The sequence below is a fragment of the Toxotes jaculatrix genome, chromosome 2, assembly GCF_017976425.1.
Source record: "Toxotes jaculatrix isolate fToxJac2 chromosome 2, fToxJac2.pri, whole genome shotgun sequence".
In the NCBI taxonomy this organism is placed as follows: Eukaryota; Metazoa; Chordata; class Actinopteri; family Toxotidae; genus Toxotes; species Toxotes jaculatrix.
Window position 1 is genome coordinate 27,113,504 of NC_054395.1, and position 18,441 is coordinate 27,131,944.

The following is an 18,441-nucleotide window of genomic DNA, read 5'->3' on the forward strand; positions in this document are numbered from 1 at the left end:
TAAATTAAAAATGCTTGAAAACATTGTTCTAGACCACATGTAAGAAACTACTGTGACAAAAACGCTTTTGCTGTGTTGGGCACAATGTCTCAGACAATGGGAGTGAGTTTTGAGTGCTGCGTTCAAGTGCTCCTTTTGTGCGTCTGCATTCAACTAACACATACATTCACGTAGGGGGCACGCATCCCTATTAATACGACAGAATGAGTAGAAACTGCATACCGGCAATCGCATGCCTGCAATTAAAAAGACCCAGCGCAACGTAATGGCCCATCGCGCGTGGTTTACCATCTCTGATGTCCCGCCGATTGCGGGATTTATCTGCGTGCTCCGTCTGATTGCAATATTTCCGACACCACGCGAAGGCAACATTTGTTCCAGTGCAGGGTGTCATGGCGCAGAGGAGGCCGGAGAGATCCGCGGCGTCAAACTTTGATCTCGGCTCGACTTGTACGATGTTGTCGCGTTACACTCTGTAAAAGCATCAACACCAGGTGAAGACAAACACAGGTAAGTCGTCTGCACCTGAGTGGGCCTGTTTTTGTTTTTTTTTGAATGTCGTTAGTTTGGGCGACAGACTGACAGAGGCAGTAACGTTATGTCCCATAGGAAAATAACATGACGAGCTTCGTATAAACATGGCACTAATTTAATGTTTACAGCCGGCGTTGGACATGTGAAATTATAGATACTGCTTCAAAATGCTGTTTGGTATTTAGATTATACGTTACTGTACACACAGTATAACGTAACCAAATGGCTTTCTCAGCTTTTAAACAGGCATTTTGCAAAGTCGTTATATTGAGGCGAAAGTTAATTAGCAAGACAGAAGTTGCTAAACAGTTTTCATCGTGCCGTGTTGTAATAATAATAGTAAGTTAGCTTAAGCATTTACTGACATAACACCTCTGTGTGTGGGGCTTTGGGCCTAGCAGTGTGTCTGAGCTATGATATAGCATTAGCTACGACATTTGAATATTATCATGGACCAAACATGGCTCTGAATGTGGAGCACAGACTTTTTTTTTTTTTTCAAAAGCAATTTAAGACAGAGGCCTCACTGTGCTTTTGGACATGTATGGCTGCATGAGCTGAACCATGCAAGTGTTCAACAGTGGTGGAATGAAACTAACTGTGCGTATCAACTGCTTCTGCTTTACATTTCAGAGGGAAATATTGTTCTTTTTAATCCACTGCATTTATCTGACAACATTAAGTACTACTTTACAAGTTAAAAGTTTTGCATATAGATTAAACTATCCAATGTTTTCATCATTTTTATGTATCAGAAATGTGAAAATTTGCAGCTTTTTCCTTTTAAAATGTTTGTAATTTTTATTGCTGGTAATAATTTTGAGATTTGAACTGTTAGTTGTACAAAACAATCGTGAAGATGACACTTTGGGCTCCGGGTATCTGTGACATGTCTTTGTCAGTATTTTCCTAATTGGTACTAACCAAACAATAATAATGAAGATTATAAGAATAATAATATTACATTTTATGACTTTACTACACTGTGCACCTTTACTTTTAATACTTTAAGTACATTTTCCTGATTATACTAACAGATTTTTACTTAAGTAAGATTTTCATTGCAGGACATTATTCTTGAAATAGAGTATTTTTAGTGTAGTGGTAGTACTTTTGCTAAAGTAAAGGGTTGTATACGTCATCCACATCTGATGTTAATAAAGTTCTAACTGTAAGTGTAGTTACAGGAGTAGGAATTACAGGAATGCAGGGGCAGACGACAGAGCACGTTACTTAGAATTTCAAATCATCCCTGGTGGTAAAACCTGAGTCATAATACAGAAGCAAGCTGCCTGGGTGGTGCTAAAATTTATTCTGCCTGGCATTCCCTATAGAAGACTAATGAATCAGTTCACTGGGACAGTAGTAGTCTTAACAGTAACACAGTAAGTTTAGCCAGGAAAAGTACCACTTGAACTGGAAGGGACTTCATGGAGTTTCTCAAGGATACTTGAGGGCACAGTTGTGGTAACTTCAGCAAAAGTAGCAATACAACGGTATAAAAATACTAAATTACAAGTAAAAGACCTGCGAGTAGTCACACATCTGAAAATAATCTGCAAAAATGCAAAACATTCACTGGTTCCAGCGTCTCAGAAGTGATGATTCACTTCTTTGTCATATGCGAGATCAAGTTGAACATCTCTGATTTTGGACTGATGGTCAAATGATAAGAAATTTTAATGTGTTACCTGGGTCAACAGGAAATAAGCATCATTATAAGCATTCTGCACTGCGTTTGGAAATTTTTAAAATAAATCAGTAATTGTCAATTTATTAAATTTATTTAATAAATGTATTTATTTATTAAAATGTGTCTGTGGTTGTAGTCCTAGTATCAAGTAATATAAAATTTAAATACCTGAGTTAACACAAGAACCTTAGAATTGTACTTAAGTAAATTTACTTAGGTACACTCCAGCAATGGCAGGGCAGATGTTTGCTGAAATCCTGCTTGAATATGGGTTGTTGATTTTGAAGGACTGTCATTGAAACCAGTACATGACTAAGCCCGCTAAGATAGTCAGTGCTGTTGCTGCTGGTAGCCTCGTGCTGACCCTCCTCAGTGGGGAATGAGATGAGTGCGTGGTGTGGGGAGTCCATGGTTGCCTTTTTATGGCCAGGTCGGACTCAGCTGCGGAGAACCAGGGGTTTATGTCGCTTCACTCTGATGGTTGCCTTGGCCCCAGCAGCCTGGAGCGACAGCAGAGCGAGCAGCTGTATCAGAGTGGTTGTTGGCGTCCCAGGTGCTGCTGTCGACCACATGTATGCGAGTGCTGCTGTGTTACAGAACGGGCTACGTGTTGTTGATTTGATGCCATTGTTACTGCAGAAAAAAAAATCCTCCAGTTTATGTGCTTCATATTCTCTGTCATGTATTCATTGTTTTGATATTCTGTGTAGCCTAAGCAAAAATAAATATCAAATGTGAATAGCCAAGTTTCAACAAGGCAGAGCTCAACACAGTAGAGCTATTCTACTCTTGATACAGAGATGACAGAAATGCAAAACAGTGTTGACGCCCATCTTCAACATTATTTTGCATTTGCAAATTTGCAGTTTGCACGTTGTCTTCGGTGGTAACTGCAGGCCTGCACCAGCAAGGGGCAACACGAGCATTGAGACCAAGAGGTAGAGAACACACTGTAAGCACCAGCATGTAAACTGTTTTTGATTCACCCTGTTCACATGCACAGAGCAGCTCCCACATAAACACACTGAATAATTGGGACTCTTGGAAGCCACACTGTGTTATGAAACTGTGATTCAGAGTCATGCCCTGCAGTGAATAAGTCGAGCCAACTTTTGTTTTTAGATGTAAATGAAGCAAAATGGCTTTTACATGACGATTCTTTGTTTTTAAGACTCTACTCCTGCAACAGCCGTGGCCGGAGGTTGTGTGTTTTTGGTTGTCCGTCTGTCTGTCTGTCTGTCCATCCACCCGTCCGTCCCATTCTTTTGAACACAATATCTCAGGAACTTTGGCACAACTGTTCACTTGGACTTTAGCGATTTTGGGGGTCAAAGGTCAAGGTCACTGTGACCTAACAAAACAGGTTTTTATCCATGACTCAAGAATTCACAAGCTAAGTATGACAAAATGTCACAGAAATATCTAATAGGATAACATGATGAAATGATGACATCTTATATCCAAAAGGTCAGAGGTCAGCTTCACTGTGACATCATAATATTCTGCAAAAACACTTTTCTGGCGATTCACTGGACTCATAAGTCAAAACTGTGGAGGCACACAACTATGAGGAGGTAATCCTGTTTTTTTTTAATGTCTTGCTTTTGTTTAGCTTGAGTTCTTTGCCTTAGAGTGCATTGCCTTTGCCTTTGTTACACAAATATCTCAGCATCTGTTTGATGGATTGCCACAAAAGTTTGTACAGTTGGTGAAAGACTTAGATATTTGTGGCTTTGGTTGAAGTATTACTACCACTATTGGAAGGGCTGATTTCCACCGTGGTCTGGATGGTGAATGTGACTTAAAGAGTTTTCTCTTTTCCTGTGAAATATCTAGACATCCAATTGCTGGACTGACACAACATTTTGTGCAGACATTCGCGGTCCCCAGAGGAAGAATCCCACTGAATAAAGTAATCCCTAAAGTGGATACTGTCACTCTTGGTTCAATACTTCAATTAAGTCAGCGTCTTAAAATGAAAGTACTCTCAGCGTCTATTTACAGTACTTCTGATTGTTTGTCCACAGATACACTGGTATCATGGTTCCCCAAATACAGACATAGACCCTCTCGTCAACCTTTTTAAGGAACAGAAAATAACATGCACCAACTGTCCTCTAGAGTTTTGGCCAGGAAGTCTTGTGACTAACAACATAGTACCTCTCTGAGTGTTTTTATCCTGAATGTATCTGCAGGTCATGGGTTCAGCTCCGAGGACAGACACACACATAGGGACCCTTTCACCTATATAGCTAGGCTGTGCAGGTGGGTGGGGTCCCTGTCTGGCTGTTACAGTGGTCTCTCTGTGCTCTTCACTCATAGCAGTGGGATTGTTTCTAGACCTCTGCTGTTTCACTCCCACTCCCCCTTTCCTTTCAGAGTATAAATTTCTGTCAGATATTCTCGGAGCTGGTTGGTAAACATACTGATGGTGAGTTGCTCAACACTCTGAGTCTGGAGCTGTTTGTGATGATGTGTAGCAAAAGATAAAACTGCTGAAATGTGAAGATGAAGAACAGATGCTATAGTTGGGGGACTCCGCTTTTGAGATAGAACATTTTTCGCATTTGTAACACAGGACAGCAGGAGTTAGAAATCACATGTGCGACTGAGTGAAAGGAAAGCTCATCACTTCTATGTAAGGAAATGACATTATCCCCTCTAACGTAAAGTTAATCACTTGCGCAGAAGTTAGGAAGAAGTGTTTTTTTTTCAGTGCAGGTCTGGGTTGTGAAGAGCTGTCTTCCCTTCACAGAGCAGTTTGATCCCTCACAGAGCAATGTGGACCACTGCATTGTTGAACCCTTATGTGGAATGTCTGCTAAGTCCTTTGGCCAGAGGACCAGGGGCTTTATTACAACCTTTAAACAAATCTCTGTAAGGAGATACCTGTGTATTTTGAGAAGGAATGATCATCTCCAAATATTGACGAGAGGCTTGGATTGGCCTTTAATGCAGGTTCCTATGAGGTCAGCAGAAACTGGTGTTTTAAAAAAAGCTGTTCAAGCGTTTAACTGCTTTCTGATGTCTGTTATTTTTGTCCTGGTGATTTTACAAGAGTGTATATTTGCAATTTAATCCCCAATACATTGTCAAAGTCAACTATACTCTTCAGTAAGCAGCAATGAATTATTAACAGGCTTATATACCATACGGTGGTGTCCAAAAGTCTGAGACTACATCATGGGAATGTGGTTGCAGACTTTTGGAAGCAGAAAACCTCCAGCACTGTGAGCATTTATTGAGTGTGTTTCTGACACCTGAGTTGTCCCTTTTCCCCCTGTTCGTCCGCGGTGATCAGAGTAGGTCTGTGCTGGTGCTTTTGTGCTTTGGTAAGCTGTTTGCAGAATATTATGACAGGAAGCTCAGTGATTTACTCTGCTGCTGTGCTGGTGGTGGTGAGGAGGCCCGGGCTCAGCTGGCTCTTCTCTCAAAGACCACTTACTCACACTGACTGACCACAGAGACATACCAGTGGAGGTGGGGGGGGGGGGGGGGCTGTTATACTCTCCCCACAGCGTTAGCCCATGGCATGTGAGGTGTTCTACCCAGTCCCCCCCCCCCCTTTCCATGGAAATGGACACTGCTGGTGTATTTATAGCCCCTGAGCACAAGCGAGCTCTGTTTCTTAAACTTGGTTAAGGACCCGGTCGTAGTTGTGCTGAGCTTCGCTGTCGTATATTCTAGACGGTTGTGTGCTGTCACTTTGCTTGTGAAACGTGCCTGGAGAGGCTCGTCAGGTAGGGGAAAGAACGCTGGGATTTTTGATGAAATAATCATTTCATTTATTACGCTGATTTATAACACTGCTTACCTGTTTGGTTGTATTGTTTGTAAAATGATTACGACTTACCAGTGAAATTAACTGATGTAAATTAATTTGTTTTTGTTTTGAAGTGTTTCCTGTGGCATTGAGATTGTGTACATGTAAATTCATACATCTTATGTTTTTGATCTTTGTTAGGACTTTTATTAACTGTGAAACTTCCTTGAGTGTTAAACGTCTTGTTAAATTTCCTTCACCAGTATAGCGCTATGTGTTTGTCAATGGTATATTTGGTGAAAGAGCTACCACACTAACTGTTTTAATAATCAATCAAGTCATTTTTCAAGTGAAAAAAAATCCCAAGTTTCAGCTTCTTAATCGTGAGATTGCAGCTCGTCTTTGTCTGAAGTGATTGTGAACGGATTAACTTTGGGTTTTGGACTGATAAGTCAGAACAAGCAGTTTGAAAATGTCTGTTTGGGTTTTAGGAAACTGTCATAAGTATTTTCCACATTTTCTTTTTATCCTTTTATAGATCAAATAATTGATTAATCAAGAGAATAATCAGCAGATTAATTGATAAGGAAAATAATCCTTAGTTGTAATGCTATGTAACGTGTTGGTTTGAAACTTGATGTATGGTCGTGCTGCTTCTCTGTTGTAGATGAAAACGGTGTTCTGAGCACAACCACCGGAAACTGTTCACCCAGAGAGAGCAGAGATGGAAAAGCCAGTCTTGCAGACACAACCGTCCACACTGCCTTTTTTCGACACAGCCCACGCCTTCAACCTGCTGCGGGGCATCCATGAACTCAGAGCTGAACGGAAGTTTTTTGATGTGACTTTGTGTGCCGAGGGCCGCGAGTTCCACTGTCACCGCACAGTGTTGGCCGCTGCCAGCACCTACTTCCGGGCTATGTTTGCAGGAACGCTGAGGGAGAGTGTTATGGACCGGGTGGTTCTACACGAGGTGTCAGCTGAGCTTCTGGGTCTGCTGGTGGACTTCTGCTACACGGGACGGGTCACCGTCACTCAGGATAACGTGGACCTCCTTCTGAAGACGGCTGATCTGTTTCAGTTTCCCTCGGTCAAAGAGGCCTGCTGTGCGTTTCTGGAGCAGCGGCTGGATGTTTCCAACTGCTTAGAGATCCAGGACTTTGCAGAGGCTTATGCCTGCCGAGAGCTGGCGGCCAGTGCCCGCCGCTTTGTCCTCAAAAACATAATGGAGCTGGCTAAAGGGATGGACTTTGAGCGCTTACCTTGGAAGCGCCTGCTTGAGTTTATATCAGATGATGACCTTTGTGTGGACAAGGAGGAGACGGTTTATCAAATTGCGGTGCGTTGGGTGAAGTCCGATCTCCAGCGGAGACTGCACTACTGGCCCGAGCTCCTCCAGCAGGTCCGACTCCCTTTCGTCAGGAGGTTCTTCCTGTTGGCCCACGTGGAGAGCGACCCGCTCGTCTACCTTTCACCCACCTGCCTCCGCATGGTGAACGAAGCCCGTAGCTTCCAGTCCTGTGAGTACGACCGCCACGACAGGCCCTGCCACCGCATGCGGCCACGGCCATCCACAGGGTTGGCCGAAATCCTGGTGGTGGTGGGAGGCTGTGACCAGGACTGTGATGAGCTGGTCACAGTGGACTGTTACAACCCCCAGACTGGACAGTGGCGCTACCTGGCTGAATTCCCTGACCACCTCGGAGGAGGCTACAGCATAGCTGCCCTCGGAAACGACATGTATGTCACAGGTAAGTCGTGTAATGACATCCACACACCTTCATTCACACGTTTACAATAATTCCTTGTTATCAGAAGGCCGAGGACAAGCCCCAGACAGTGTGCAGTGGCTGCAGCTGCTGTGTATAGTAGATTCACTGTACTGTGAAAGCTCCAGTCGGTAGATTTCCACTCCTGCTCCTTCATCTTATGAAATGGCCGTCAGGCAGAGCTTATAAATAAACTGCAGGCTCTTTGGCTAGTGTCTCTATGTGGGAACAAGTCTAAGGCAGACAGGACATGGTGTGCTGCCAGGACAGCAGTGGTGGTGTCATTATCTTCATTGTCATCATCACCATCCTCACTCTTAGCAGAGTCTTCCCTAACCTAAAAGAAAGGCCTGTGTTTCCCCAGACCCTCACTCAGATATTGCAGGACGCTGATGGTGGGGCATAAATTTAGCGGTGTTAGGTCACCGCCTCGATGACAGAAATAACAGCAGCATATGATTGCATAATGTTGACGGGCAGATTTAATTTTTTATAGCTTTTTATACTGTTTCTTTGAAAATTTAAGATACAATTATTTATGTATTTGCTTTCAGGGGTACATTAAATTTGAATAAAAATATAATTTTCAAAGCTATGCTGGGTTTTAAAGGGCAATAAAATAGTTTTAAATATCAAATATTTGATATTTAAAACTGTATGGATGGATGGTTTATTTATTTCATTTTGCAAATGTGTGTTATATTGAGAAAAACCTATTGCCCACTCGTAAAGCAACAAATGGAAATATTTTTTGCAAGTTAATCCTTAAGACTTTGTCCTTTAGGTGGCTCTGACGGCTCTCGCCTCTATGACGGTGTGTGGCGCTACAAGTCTAGTGTCAACGAGTGGACAGAGGTGTCGCCCATGCTGAAGGCCCGCGAGTACCACAGCTCTTGTGTGCTGAAAGGTCAGCTCTATGTGGTGGCGTCTGACAGCACAGAGCGCTACGATCACGCTCTGGACTGCTGGGAGGCCTTACCAGCCATGCTGCACCCCATGGACAACTGCTCCACCACCACATGCAACGGACGCTTGTATGCTATAGGCTGTCTGACCGGGGAGGACACCATGGCCATCCAGAGCTATGATGCAGACACCAACCGCTGGTCCATGGTTAACTGTGGACAGCTGCCTCCATGGTCCTTCACGCCAAAGACTGTGACCCTCAACGGCCTCATCTACTTTGTCAGGTCAGTGGAAAACAGGTTTCTATTACACATCTTTATTACTTAAATAGGCTTTTAAATGCAGAATACCTGAATATTTGGGATATTATTGATGATTTAAGAAGCCATTTGTTGATAATACATGAGTCAAGTTAGCATGAATACATGTGAAGCATGGATTGTTTTGGCAGTGGCCTGACTTTGGTGTGTCTCTATTTCTAGGGATGACTCAGCTGAGGTGGATGTTTATAATCCTCAGAAGAACGCATGGGACAAAATTAGTCAGATGACCCAGGTTTGTATTTCACATCACAAGTTTGTGTCCCATCATGCTTTACGGGCAGTCGTTTCGTACCTCTCTGGGCCATAAATGGAGGTGTCAGCCACACTGTAGTATATCCAAAGATGATAATAAATACATACATAAATAAAAATAAAAGCTGCTGAATTTAATACACCTGTTTGTCACTAGCTGATGTTACTTTTCTGAATACAGTAATTCAGTTATATTTCTGGCTTGTCTGTTTCAGGGCTCTGTGCTTTACAACTTTAAGTAAATCATTTTAATCTAATTTCTTTTATCCAGGTTCATGTTGGGGGTAGCGTGGCAGCCCTGGGCGGTAAGCTGTATGTGTCCGGTGGTTATGACAATACATTCGAGCTGTCAGATGTGGTGGAAGCCTACGACCCGACCACCCGCTCGTGGAGTCTCGCCGGACGACTACCGCAGCCGACCTTCTGGCATGGCAGCGTCAGCATATTCCGCCAGTTCATGCCCCTGGTGTCCAGTGCGTTCGAACCTACGGACACGCCCGATTCGAATGCCATTCACCTGCACCGGCACCAGCGTCACCAAGCACTCCACAATCTCAACAACAATCTCAACCAAAACCAGAACCAGGATGTGAACCCAGCGCACTGAGTTTGGACCTCGAAATCCCTCTCACACACGTTCAGTCTGTTCTCCCTCGCTGTGCCATCCGTTAGTTTACTGTGACGTTACCTCATCACAATGTTAATGCTCTTTAAGGCAGAAGAGAAGACCGAGCACCTTTGAAGTAGTCTGAGCTCCTTGCTCCTCCAATAATGACAATCACTTAAGTTTGTTGACTGGATGAATCACAAAAAAGGCTAAGTGTTTTTTAGCCTTGTTCACCGGGGAACTGTCCTGGATGGGTTTCCCACCCTTGTGAAGTGGCTGTGTGCTGCTCTAAATTGACGGTGGGAAGATTAATTTGCAAAACCAAACATTTAATACTTATCCTTAAAGTTTTTTTTCTCCTGCAAAACTGAAATATTCTGTCTGAAAAAGCTTTGGATCAGAGCTGAAACAATTAACGACTTAGTCAATTAACTTCCCCACTTCTGATAAGGAGCAGTACACAGCTGCTTATCTGAGTTTTTCTATGTTGACTATCAAGGACTATCTGCCCTACAAAGAGGATGAGACAGGTGTTTCTGTGAATGAACATTTGTGTGTTAGCAGCTGATGGAATGTTTTATTTTCTACAAACACATCAAATTTAAATTTGAAATGCACACATCCAAGTAAGTGTTTACAAGCCTTTCGTGGCTCCGGGGGGGTGGCCGTGTGAAATCTGATAAACTGTCTCAGTGTCAGCTGAGTCTGAAGACTACAGGTTTGAAAATAACAAATACTCGGTGGTCGAGTAATAGCATTACGGTTAATGTAGGTGTCAGGGTTTGAGAAAGAAGAAGAAGAATGTGTGGAGAAAAAAGGGCAATATATCTGGTTTTGCTATATCAATGTTTATCCTTTAAAAAAAATTGTTACATGAGTGCAATGCTAAATTGACGGAGTACTCTTTATCAATGTGTAGCCCTGAGAAGAAGCCAAATATTTGGTCAGAAATGGCAGTAATCTGCCGACATTCCTTAAATGAAGGCAATCACAACTGATACTTGGCACTAAACAGACAGATGGCTTATGGGTTGAAATTTACCAGTAGAAATACCTTGTGCTCGGAAGGTGTGCTGAGCAACCTTCTGTCACCATGGTAGAGATTCAGGATGGTTGCATGCGACGTTAACTTGTACTGGCTTGATATTCTATTGCTAGTGATAATTAGGCTGCACGGCATCTCTTCGTGTCACTCCTGACCTTTAAACTGGGCTGGTTCGGCCTTTATAACCACCACCAGTCGAATGTGCATGAAGTACTCTCTTTAAAAATTGTATTTATGAATGTTTTACTGTTTTGTACGTTTATTTATGGGTATATTTGTGCTGTGGTTGCTTAAGATGTCCCAGCTTATCAGTTGCAACAACAGCAGTAAGAGTTGTTAAATGCTAGTGAAGGATCAGCAGTCTGAACTGGAAATGAAAAAGAATCTCAGTTTTTCTCTCATGTAAAATAATTTGCTTTAATGGAAATTGTAATTTTTGAGTGTTTCTATGGTATTGTTAATGCATCGTTTTCTTAGTTTTCATACAAGTTTGTGATGTTGAATTAGTTTTGTAAATACAGTATATTCTTAACCTTACGTACTGTGTTTGTGTAATGTTTATGGTGTAGTTACCATAAATTAAACTGCAGGCAGGTCTGAGAGTTTATTCTGCTGTGAGTCACATGTGATGAGCCTTTAGCAGAATACGAATATTCACCTATATTTTTTATAAACAAAGGACAGCATTTGTGGCAGAGTGTGAAAAGACAATGAACGCAAGTTTTGTTTTTTGTTTTTTTTTTAATATAAATAACAAGCATAAGCTAATGTGTTCACTCATAAATCTGTGTAGCATATTAATCCCAAGCAAAGATGTTCTGATATCTGTAAACATCTTTCGTGACCCACGCTGAATGAGGACATTGTAAAGGAGATAACCTTTCACCTTTTTACATTAAAGACGCCCTGTGGAGTTCATTCCACGATTCTCACCACAATTTCTTGCGTGTAACCCTTAGATCTAAGGAACATTTTGAGTGTATTTAATTTTGTGTTTACAACTCTGTTTGCTTTCGAACAGTGTTCTGCATTGCTACACTTCTTGGAGTGTTACTGGCACCAGCTGTGGTGAAACTGGTCGCCCACTCACTCATTCTTGTGGTCAGAAACTCCACGGGGTACCTTTAACCAGACTTGACATTTTGAAAAATGTTTATCTGCTTTCTTGCCAAGAGTTAGATGAGAAACCCCAAAAGAAACCCTGTCATCTGTTTTGGACATGTGAAGCTACAGCCAGTAGCTGGTTAGCTTAGCTTAGCTTAGCTTAGCTTAGCTTAGCTTAGCTTAGCATGAAGACTGGAAACTGGGGGAAAAGCTAGCCTGGCTCTACCAGATGTTAACTAAATCTACCTACCAGCTGCTCTAAAGGTCATTAATTAGCACATTATGTTTGTTTAGTCCACACAAAAACTTCCAGTTTAAAACAATTCACAAGAAAAACTTGCAGCCAAGAAATAAATGAAGGGCACGTAAATGAAGCTGACCAGCAGATAGGTGTATTTAGTTAATATCTGACAATGCTTAAGTTTCCCCCCTCTTTGAAGTCTTATTACTAAGCTATGCTATGTTAACTAGCTTTTGGCTGTAGCCTGAAATTAAATGTTCAGATATGTGAATGTCAGCGATCTTCTCGTCTAACTCACCCCCATTAAGAGAATAAGCACATTTGCCAAAGTGTCTATTCCTTTAATAGCTTCGTTAACAAATCTGAACACCACTGAAGATCATTTGTTACTGATCCTCTGAGTCCAGCTGCAGTAAAACAAACCGAAAAAAATATTATTCCACATTCAAGCAGTTTTTACAAGCATGCAGTGCACTTTGTATGAACTTCACTGTGTGTAAACTACCAACTGCATGAGAATGACTTCCTACTCTTTTTGCCTGTCTAGAAACTTAAAGTTTCATCTTTGGATCTGTAAGGCCAAATGGTTCATGCTGCGATTCACCATCTGCATCACCTTTAAGTGCTTCTCATGTCTTACTAATTCAGAGCAACCTGAATTCTGAGTGAGCTTAACACAGTCTCTGGTCTTTCAGTCCTCAGGTCTTCCTCTCCGATAAATTCTCAACGATTCCCTCCATGTCCATCGCGGACTCGTACGCCTCACTGACCAGCTGCGTTTGCTGCAAGACTTCTGGCACAGAGAAACTCTCAGCTGCCTCGACCTGTCCCAGGTTCTGATTGGACACCACCTCCTCCATCACCGCGTTACTCGACTGCATCACCACCCTCACGATGCAGCTAGAACTGAGGCCTGTCGAGGAGTCCACCTCCAGGTTTGTGGCTTCTTGGATGCCGCTGGTGTCTGGGGCGTAATCTGTCTGTTCAATGATCAGTGAGGCTCCCACCGTTTTGCTTGCTTCATTCTCAGGAGAACTTCCGTCAACATCCTGCACTATCACGTTCCTCAGTTTTCTCTGCCGCGGGTTGTAGTTCTCGGTGCGTTTGTGGATTTGAATGTGTCGTCGCAGGTGTGCCTGGGTGAGAAAAACAGAGATGTGAGGGTTGGGCGTGACGAGCTAAGGGGTGAAATGCAATTAGTGTTTGTTCAGCCTAGAGAGTAAAGCAGAAACAATGTGTTGATTAATCGATTGGTTGATCCAGAAAATTAGTCTGGGTAAGTAAAACAGACAAACTCTCTCAAGGAATAATAATAATACTGCAAAATAAATAAACTAAATGAATTAATTACAAGTAAAAAAGTAAAAACAAGGCAAGAACAAAGTCTCTGTGAGTTTACCTATTATTGTTAGAAGAGGGATTTTCTTTTCTGATAATCGATTAATTGTTTCAGTCAATTCAGACCAAACAATTATTCTGCAGTGTAGGACACAATGATCAGCGTCACACAGGTGCTGAACGTATTCAGGCACATTCCCTGGTTTTACTTAACACAAAAGCAGCTACCCATGTCCATAGAAAAGTGACCTATAAAGGATTAGAGAATGAATTCCACTGAACACTGCTCATGTGCAGCAGCCCCAGTGGCCTAATGGATAAGGCACTGGCCTCCTAAGCCAGGGATTGTGGGTTCGAGTCCCATCTGGGGTGTAGAGCAGAGTGGCGCAGCGGAAGCGTGCTGGGCCCATAACCCAGAGGTCGATGGATCGAAACCATCCTCTGCTACGGTGATCTTTTTATAAAGAAGCAGAATATCTTTGGGTTTCAGACTGTTAGGTCAGATGAAAGATACTTAGACGTCAACCAGGCCCTTGGAAAATTGTGATGAGTATTTCTCACTCATAGGAAGTCAGTGTTGCATCAGTTGCCGTTTGAAGGAACATTACTATCGAAGCAGATCATCCTGCGAGATGTTCGGTAAATTCTGCGAAAGGTTTTAACCTAAATGTTGTGTTTATAAACCTTTGTTGCACATTAACAAGTGGCTCAGATCAATTCTATAGAATGAACGAATGATTAACTGAGAAAGTGATCAGCAGCTTAATTAACAATGAAAATAATTACTTGCAGTCCCACTACTGAACCCACCTGTCGAGTGAACTTGTAGCCGCAGTCTATACACTCAAACTTCCTCATGCCTTTGTGCCGGCGCAGATGAACCCGAAGTTGCTCCCTTGCTGGTGAAGACAAAACCCACAAAGAGGATCACATTAGTGACTCCATGTTCCTTCGAATGTGTTCACTGATCATGGAAGTAAACGAGGCCCAGGGTTTTATATCTAACCTTTGAAGGTTTTGCCACATATGTGACAACAGTGAGGGCGACCTTCCTCGTGCTTGCTGGCCTTGTGGCGGACGAGGGCGCCTTTCTCTGTGAATCGCTGCTCACAAACGTCACAGCTAAAGGGACGCTCACCGGTGTGTGTCCGGTGGTGTTTATCTAGACTGGCTGATATTAAAAAGACAGTGAATCAATACATTAAATGATATCCGCTGGAGTGTGTTGCTTTCACTGATAGAGAAATAGTCAGTATCTCTGTCTCACATCTGTCCTGAGACGTGATCTAACATGTTTACTGTATTAAGCTCTCAGTGACGACCAAAGTAGCAGACCAGGAAGGATGACCGTTACCTTGCGTCCTGAAGGTTTTGCCACAGAGATGACACTGGTATGGCTTCTCACCACTGTGTATACGCAGATGCATGTTGAGGTTGTTCTTCTGGGAGAATGCATGGCCACATAAGTTGCATACAAAAGGGCGCTCATTTCTGTAAAGCAAATAATTTAAAAAAAAATAAAAGGACTCAGTTAATTGGCACAAATGTTTTCACAGCTGTTATGAAAGCCCCTCTTTTCCGATTAAGGCAGCACTGTAGTAGACAAAAGAAAAAAAAAAGTTCCACTACCGATGAATAGCTTTGATATGCATCTGCAGGCCGTTTCGACTTGACGCTCGATGGCCGCACTCCTCACACACAAACGGCTTTTCACCTCGATGTTTGGCTGCTTCATGCACACGCAGCTCTGTCCGGGTTAAAAATGTTTTGGGGCACTGGGGACACTAAAAAGGAAATATTGTTTTAACAGAATGGAAATACCAAAGATGCTTTTTGTGAAAACACAAATGCAACTGTGTAAAAAAAGTTTTGCAACACAACTCAAACAATGAGAGGAAGTTAAATTCCCATTGAAAGACAGCTAAGAAAACTTACTGCGTGTGGTTTTGGATAACCATGGATCTTCATCATGTGAATCGTCAAGTTTTTCTTGTACATAAATTGTTCAGGACATGATGAACACTGAAAAAAATGACACCATGTCAGTGGAAATATCTTTCATAACTCATTACAGATCTGATAGAATTTATTGTCGTCCATGTTTGTTCTGTGCAGACAGCACCTTGTGGGGCATATCTCCTGTGTGGGACACAACGTGCAAACGTAGTTGTTCTTTTCCATTAAATGTTGCCGAGCACGTCACGCAGGTGTATGTCTGTAGTTATAGCACAGCACAAACACAGATGTTATGCTTTCATCTTTTACTTGATTTAGAATTTTTGCTTTCTCCTCACTGGCGCTGAAACACTTCTCTGTAACTCACCTGTACTCTAGCACAGTCTCTGATCTCATGTATTAAAAGATTCTCCTTCCTGAAGTACCTCTTTCCACATTTGAGGCAGCCAAAGGGCCTCTCCCCTGTATGCCGCCTATGAAAAAGACTCATTAGTAGCTATTCTTTCAGTAACAGTGAATCGAAAGAAAAACATGTAGGAGACCTGCAGTATACCTGTTGTGCACTTTGAGGTAGTATTTGCTCTTGAAGGATTTGTCACAGATTGGACACTGCACAGAGTCCTTCTTGGCGTCCTCTTCCACTGCCTCACCATTTTCAATTTTCTCCGTCTTACTTTGAGCCTTGCGTTTCCGCGCTGTTGATGTGGACGGGGCTGAAGAAGTGGGCTCGGCAACAGGAACATACTCCTCATCTGAGCCTTCAGCAATCCCCTCAAAATCCCCCACATCATCATCTTCTTCTTCTTCTGGCTCCTCAACTACCTGCCTGACGCCATTGTCGTTCATGTCAATTTGTAACTCAGTTATCTGCAATAAAGCACAAGACAAGCGTAACAATAATCGTCATGTTCATCTGAAAAATCACTGGCATCATTATCTGCACATGTAGTAGCAAATGTTCATGTTAAATACCCCAGTTTCACCAGTTGGCTGATCTGGGTTTTGATTATCCATAACAATGTCACCACGTTGTTTGTCCACAGGAATATTCGGGGCCCTCTTGCTGGCTATTTCAGTGGCTGTAAAATCAGTGGTGGGGCTCTCATCAGTCACCAGTCGCCTGGGGCCCTTCACTACACGACCAGAGCGTGTGGTGGTGGTGGTGGTAGCAGTAGTGGTGGCAGTCTTGCTAAAACTGGCTGTGTCAATACTGGTTTCGTCTTTAGTGGCTGCAGGCAAGTTCTCTTCTTTGACCGAGCTATGAGCGGTTGCATCTGATGCAGACTTTCTAGGTCTGCCTCTTTTACACTTGACAGGCACAGGATCCACAGACGTTTCCCTGAACTGCCGACAGAGTGCAAGTGCTTCTGGTACGCACAGGCTGACTGCTGCATGCTGCACCTTGTCCAGGTTGTTAGGATCCAACTTCAGTTCTCCAGTGTATACGAAGTTCAGGAGCAGCTCCAGGCCATCGTTGGGGCACTCCTGAAGGCAGAACTCCGTGCATGGTGAAGTGGGCATGTTAGACTGCTGGAACAGTTCACTGAAACAGGCGAGGATGTTACGATGGGCGAGGTAGACCACTCCACCTCCCACATTCAACGCTGCATCACAAAACCTCCCTACTGCCCTCTGCTGGTTCAGGGAGGCCAGGACACGCTGTGCATGGCTCCTGGCTGCTGCAGGCATCGCTCCAGCTTCACTGAACGCTGCTGCTGATGCATGAGACACATAAACATCACACTGTTATTTTATGCTAAACGAGGTGCCTGATTTATTGATTGAAAAAAAAAGAAAGACTGAAAAAGAAATTAATTATCAAAATAGTTGGTGATTAATTTTCTGTCTAGCAACTGATTGATTCAACTTGCCTTTTCATAACTTCTGAATGATAACTCTGCTTATTTCTTTTGGCTTGCTGTCCTTTTTTCAGCTGTCTGCTGTATTAAATCCACCTACAGTTAAAATGATTTGTCAATTAATGGATTAGTTGATCAACAGAATAAATAAACTGGCAAAACTAATAATCCACAGTTGCACTAGTCTCACATTCAATTTATTGATGTGTAATGTCTCCATTAGTCCACAACAACATACAAAAAAGTCAGAACTAATGTTACCGCAGGTAAGAAAAACATATTTAGGATCTTTGTAAATGAAATTTAATTCTTTTCAACACCTTCTGAGGCTTTTATCTGAGGGAACTTACTTCACTGCTTTTCTGTACTTTTCAAACCTGCAGATACCCTGTAGATATCACTTCATCAAATGAAGCGATCCTCTTATTCCATTTAATGACTTCATGAATTGCACTTGATTATTTACAGCCACCACATTAGTTGCGTTGATTATTAAAAATAAAATCTTCTAGTATATCCTCCTGGAATTACTGTGTTTCTACAGTTGAGGCAGCTTTTCAAAATTATCGCAAATCCCTGGCTACCTACGCACCTCGACGTTTATTTCCTAGCATAGATCTTTAAAGACGCTCCCTTAGCGTAGTACTCACCCGACAGCTGCATTTCGACCCTCACATCTGCAGTACCGATTAAACTGATTATTTACTCTTATTTGTTGATAAGCTGCTACCGCTTCGGATGTAATGTTTATAGTGAGAAAAAAAACAGCAAAGCCTAGCTACATGCACCTTATTTTCGTTTCTTGTAGGCCCCTAAAACCTGCGAAAGGAAGAGGATGTGACGGTGTTTACGCGACCGAACTCCGGGAAAGGTTTTTGTTGTCCATTACTAAACACCAACATTCACAACAACAACAATATAACTGCTACAAAGAAAATGTTTATTTGTGGCCACATTGCTTTTTGATATATTCTACCTCGGTATTACGAGGCTAAAAGGAGAAATAATTTTGGAAAATAACTTTGTCGTAAATAATAACACTCCGGGAAAA

The 18,441-nt window shown here is 42.5% G+C and overlaps 2 protein-coding genes and 1 non-coding gene across 5 annotated transcripts; 2 read left to right on the forward strand and 1 right to left on the reverse strand.

Annotated features, from left to right (window-relative positions):
* The first annotated feature begins 382 nt into the window (after positions 1-382).
* klhl21 (kelch-like family member 21) lies at positions 383-11,429 on the forward strand. Of its 2 annotated transcripts, none has more exons than XM_041053673.1 (5): positions 383-510; positions 6,658-7,741; positions 8,544-8,949; positions 9,148-9,220; positions 9,512-11,429. In XM_041053673.1, exons 2-5 carry the CDS (start codon positions 6,715-6,717, stop codon positions 9,845-9,847), a joined length of 1,842 nt encoding a protein of 613 aa, XP_040909607.1. In that variant the 5' UTR covers positions 383-510; positions 6,658-6,714; the 3' UTR covers positions 9,848-11,429. The 2 variants fall into 2 exon arrangements, with proteins under 2 accessions (XP_040909607.1, XP_040909597.1); XM_041053663.1 differs by lacking the exon at positions 383-510 and adding an exon at positions 5,840-5,967.
* A 98-nt stretch (positions 11,430-11,527) lies between these two features.
* zbtb48 (zinc finger and BTB domain containing 48) lies at positions 11,528-18,189 on the reverse strand. 2 transcript variants are annotated; one of them, XM_041053650.1, is made up of 11 exons: positions 18,041-18,189; positions 16,504-17,243; positions 16,085-16,398; positions 15,899-16,004; positions 15,698-15,790; positions 15,511-15,597; positions 15,205-15,359; positions 14,930-15,066; positions 14,582-14,746; positions 14,386-14,474; positions 11,528-13,373 (listed from the first exon to the last, which is right to left on the reverse strand). In XM_041053650.1, the coding sequence occupies exons 1-11, from the start codon at positions 18,051-18,053 to the stop codon at positions 12,936-12,938; spliced, it is 2,337 nt and encodes a 778-aa protein (XP_040909584.1). In that variant the 5' UTR covers positions 18,054-18,189; the 3' UTR covers positions 11,528-12,935. The 2 variants fall into 2 exon arrangements, with proteins under 2 accessions (XP_040909584.1, XP_040909576.1); XM_041053642.1 differs by having other exon boundaries at positions 16,504-17,246.
* Positions 13,875-13,947, forward strand: trnar-ccu. The gene has a single exon. It is a non-coding gene; the product is annotated as a tRNA-Arg (tRNA).
* Positions 18,190-18,441: the final 252 nt, after the last annotated feature.

Coding starts and splice junctions, on each gene's coding strand:
- klhl21 (XM_041053673.1), top strand. CDS start 6,715: ATGGAAAAGCCAGTCTTGCAGACACAACCGTCCACACTGCCTTTTTTC. Junction 7,742..8,543: donor AAACGACATGTATGTCACAG/GTAAGTCGTGTA, acceptor TTTGTCCTTTAG/GTGGCTCTGACGGCTCTCGC. Junction 8,950..9,147: donor GGCCTCATCTACTTTGTCAG/GTCAGTGGAAAA, acceptor CTCTATTTCTAG/GGATGACTCAGCTGAGGTGG.
- zbtb48 (XM_041053642.1), bottom strand. Junction 16,399..16,503: donor AGCCAACTGGTGAAACTGGG/GTATTTAACATG, acceptor GCTTTATTGCAG/ATAACTGAGTTACAAATTGA. Junction 16,005..16,084: donor TACCTCAAAGTGCACAACAG/GTATACTGCAGG, acceptor TCTTTTTCATAG/GCGGCATACAGGGGAGAGGC.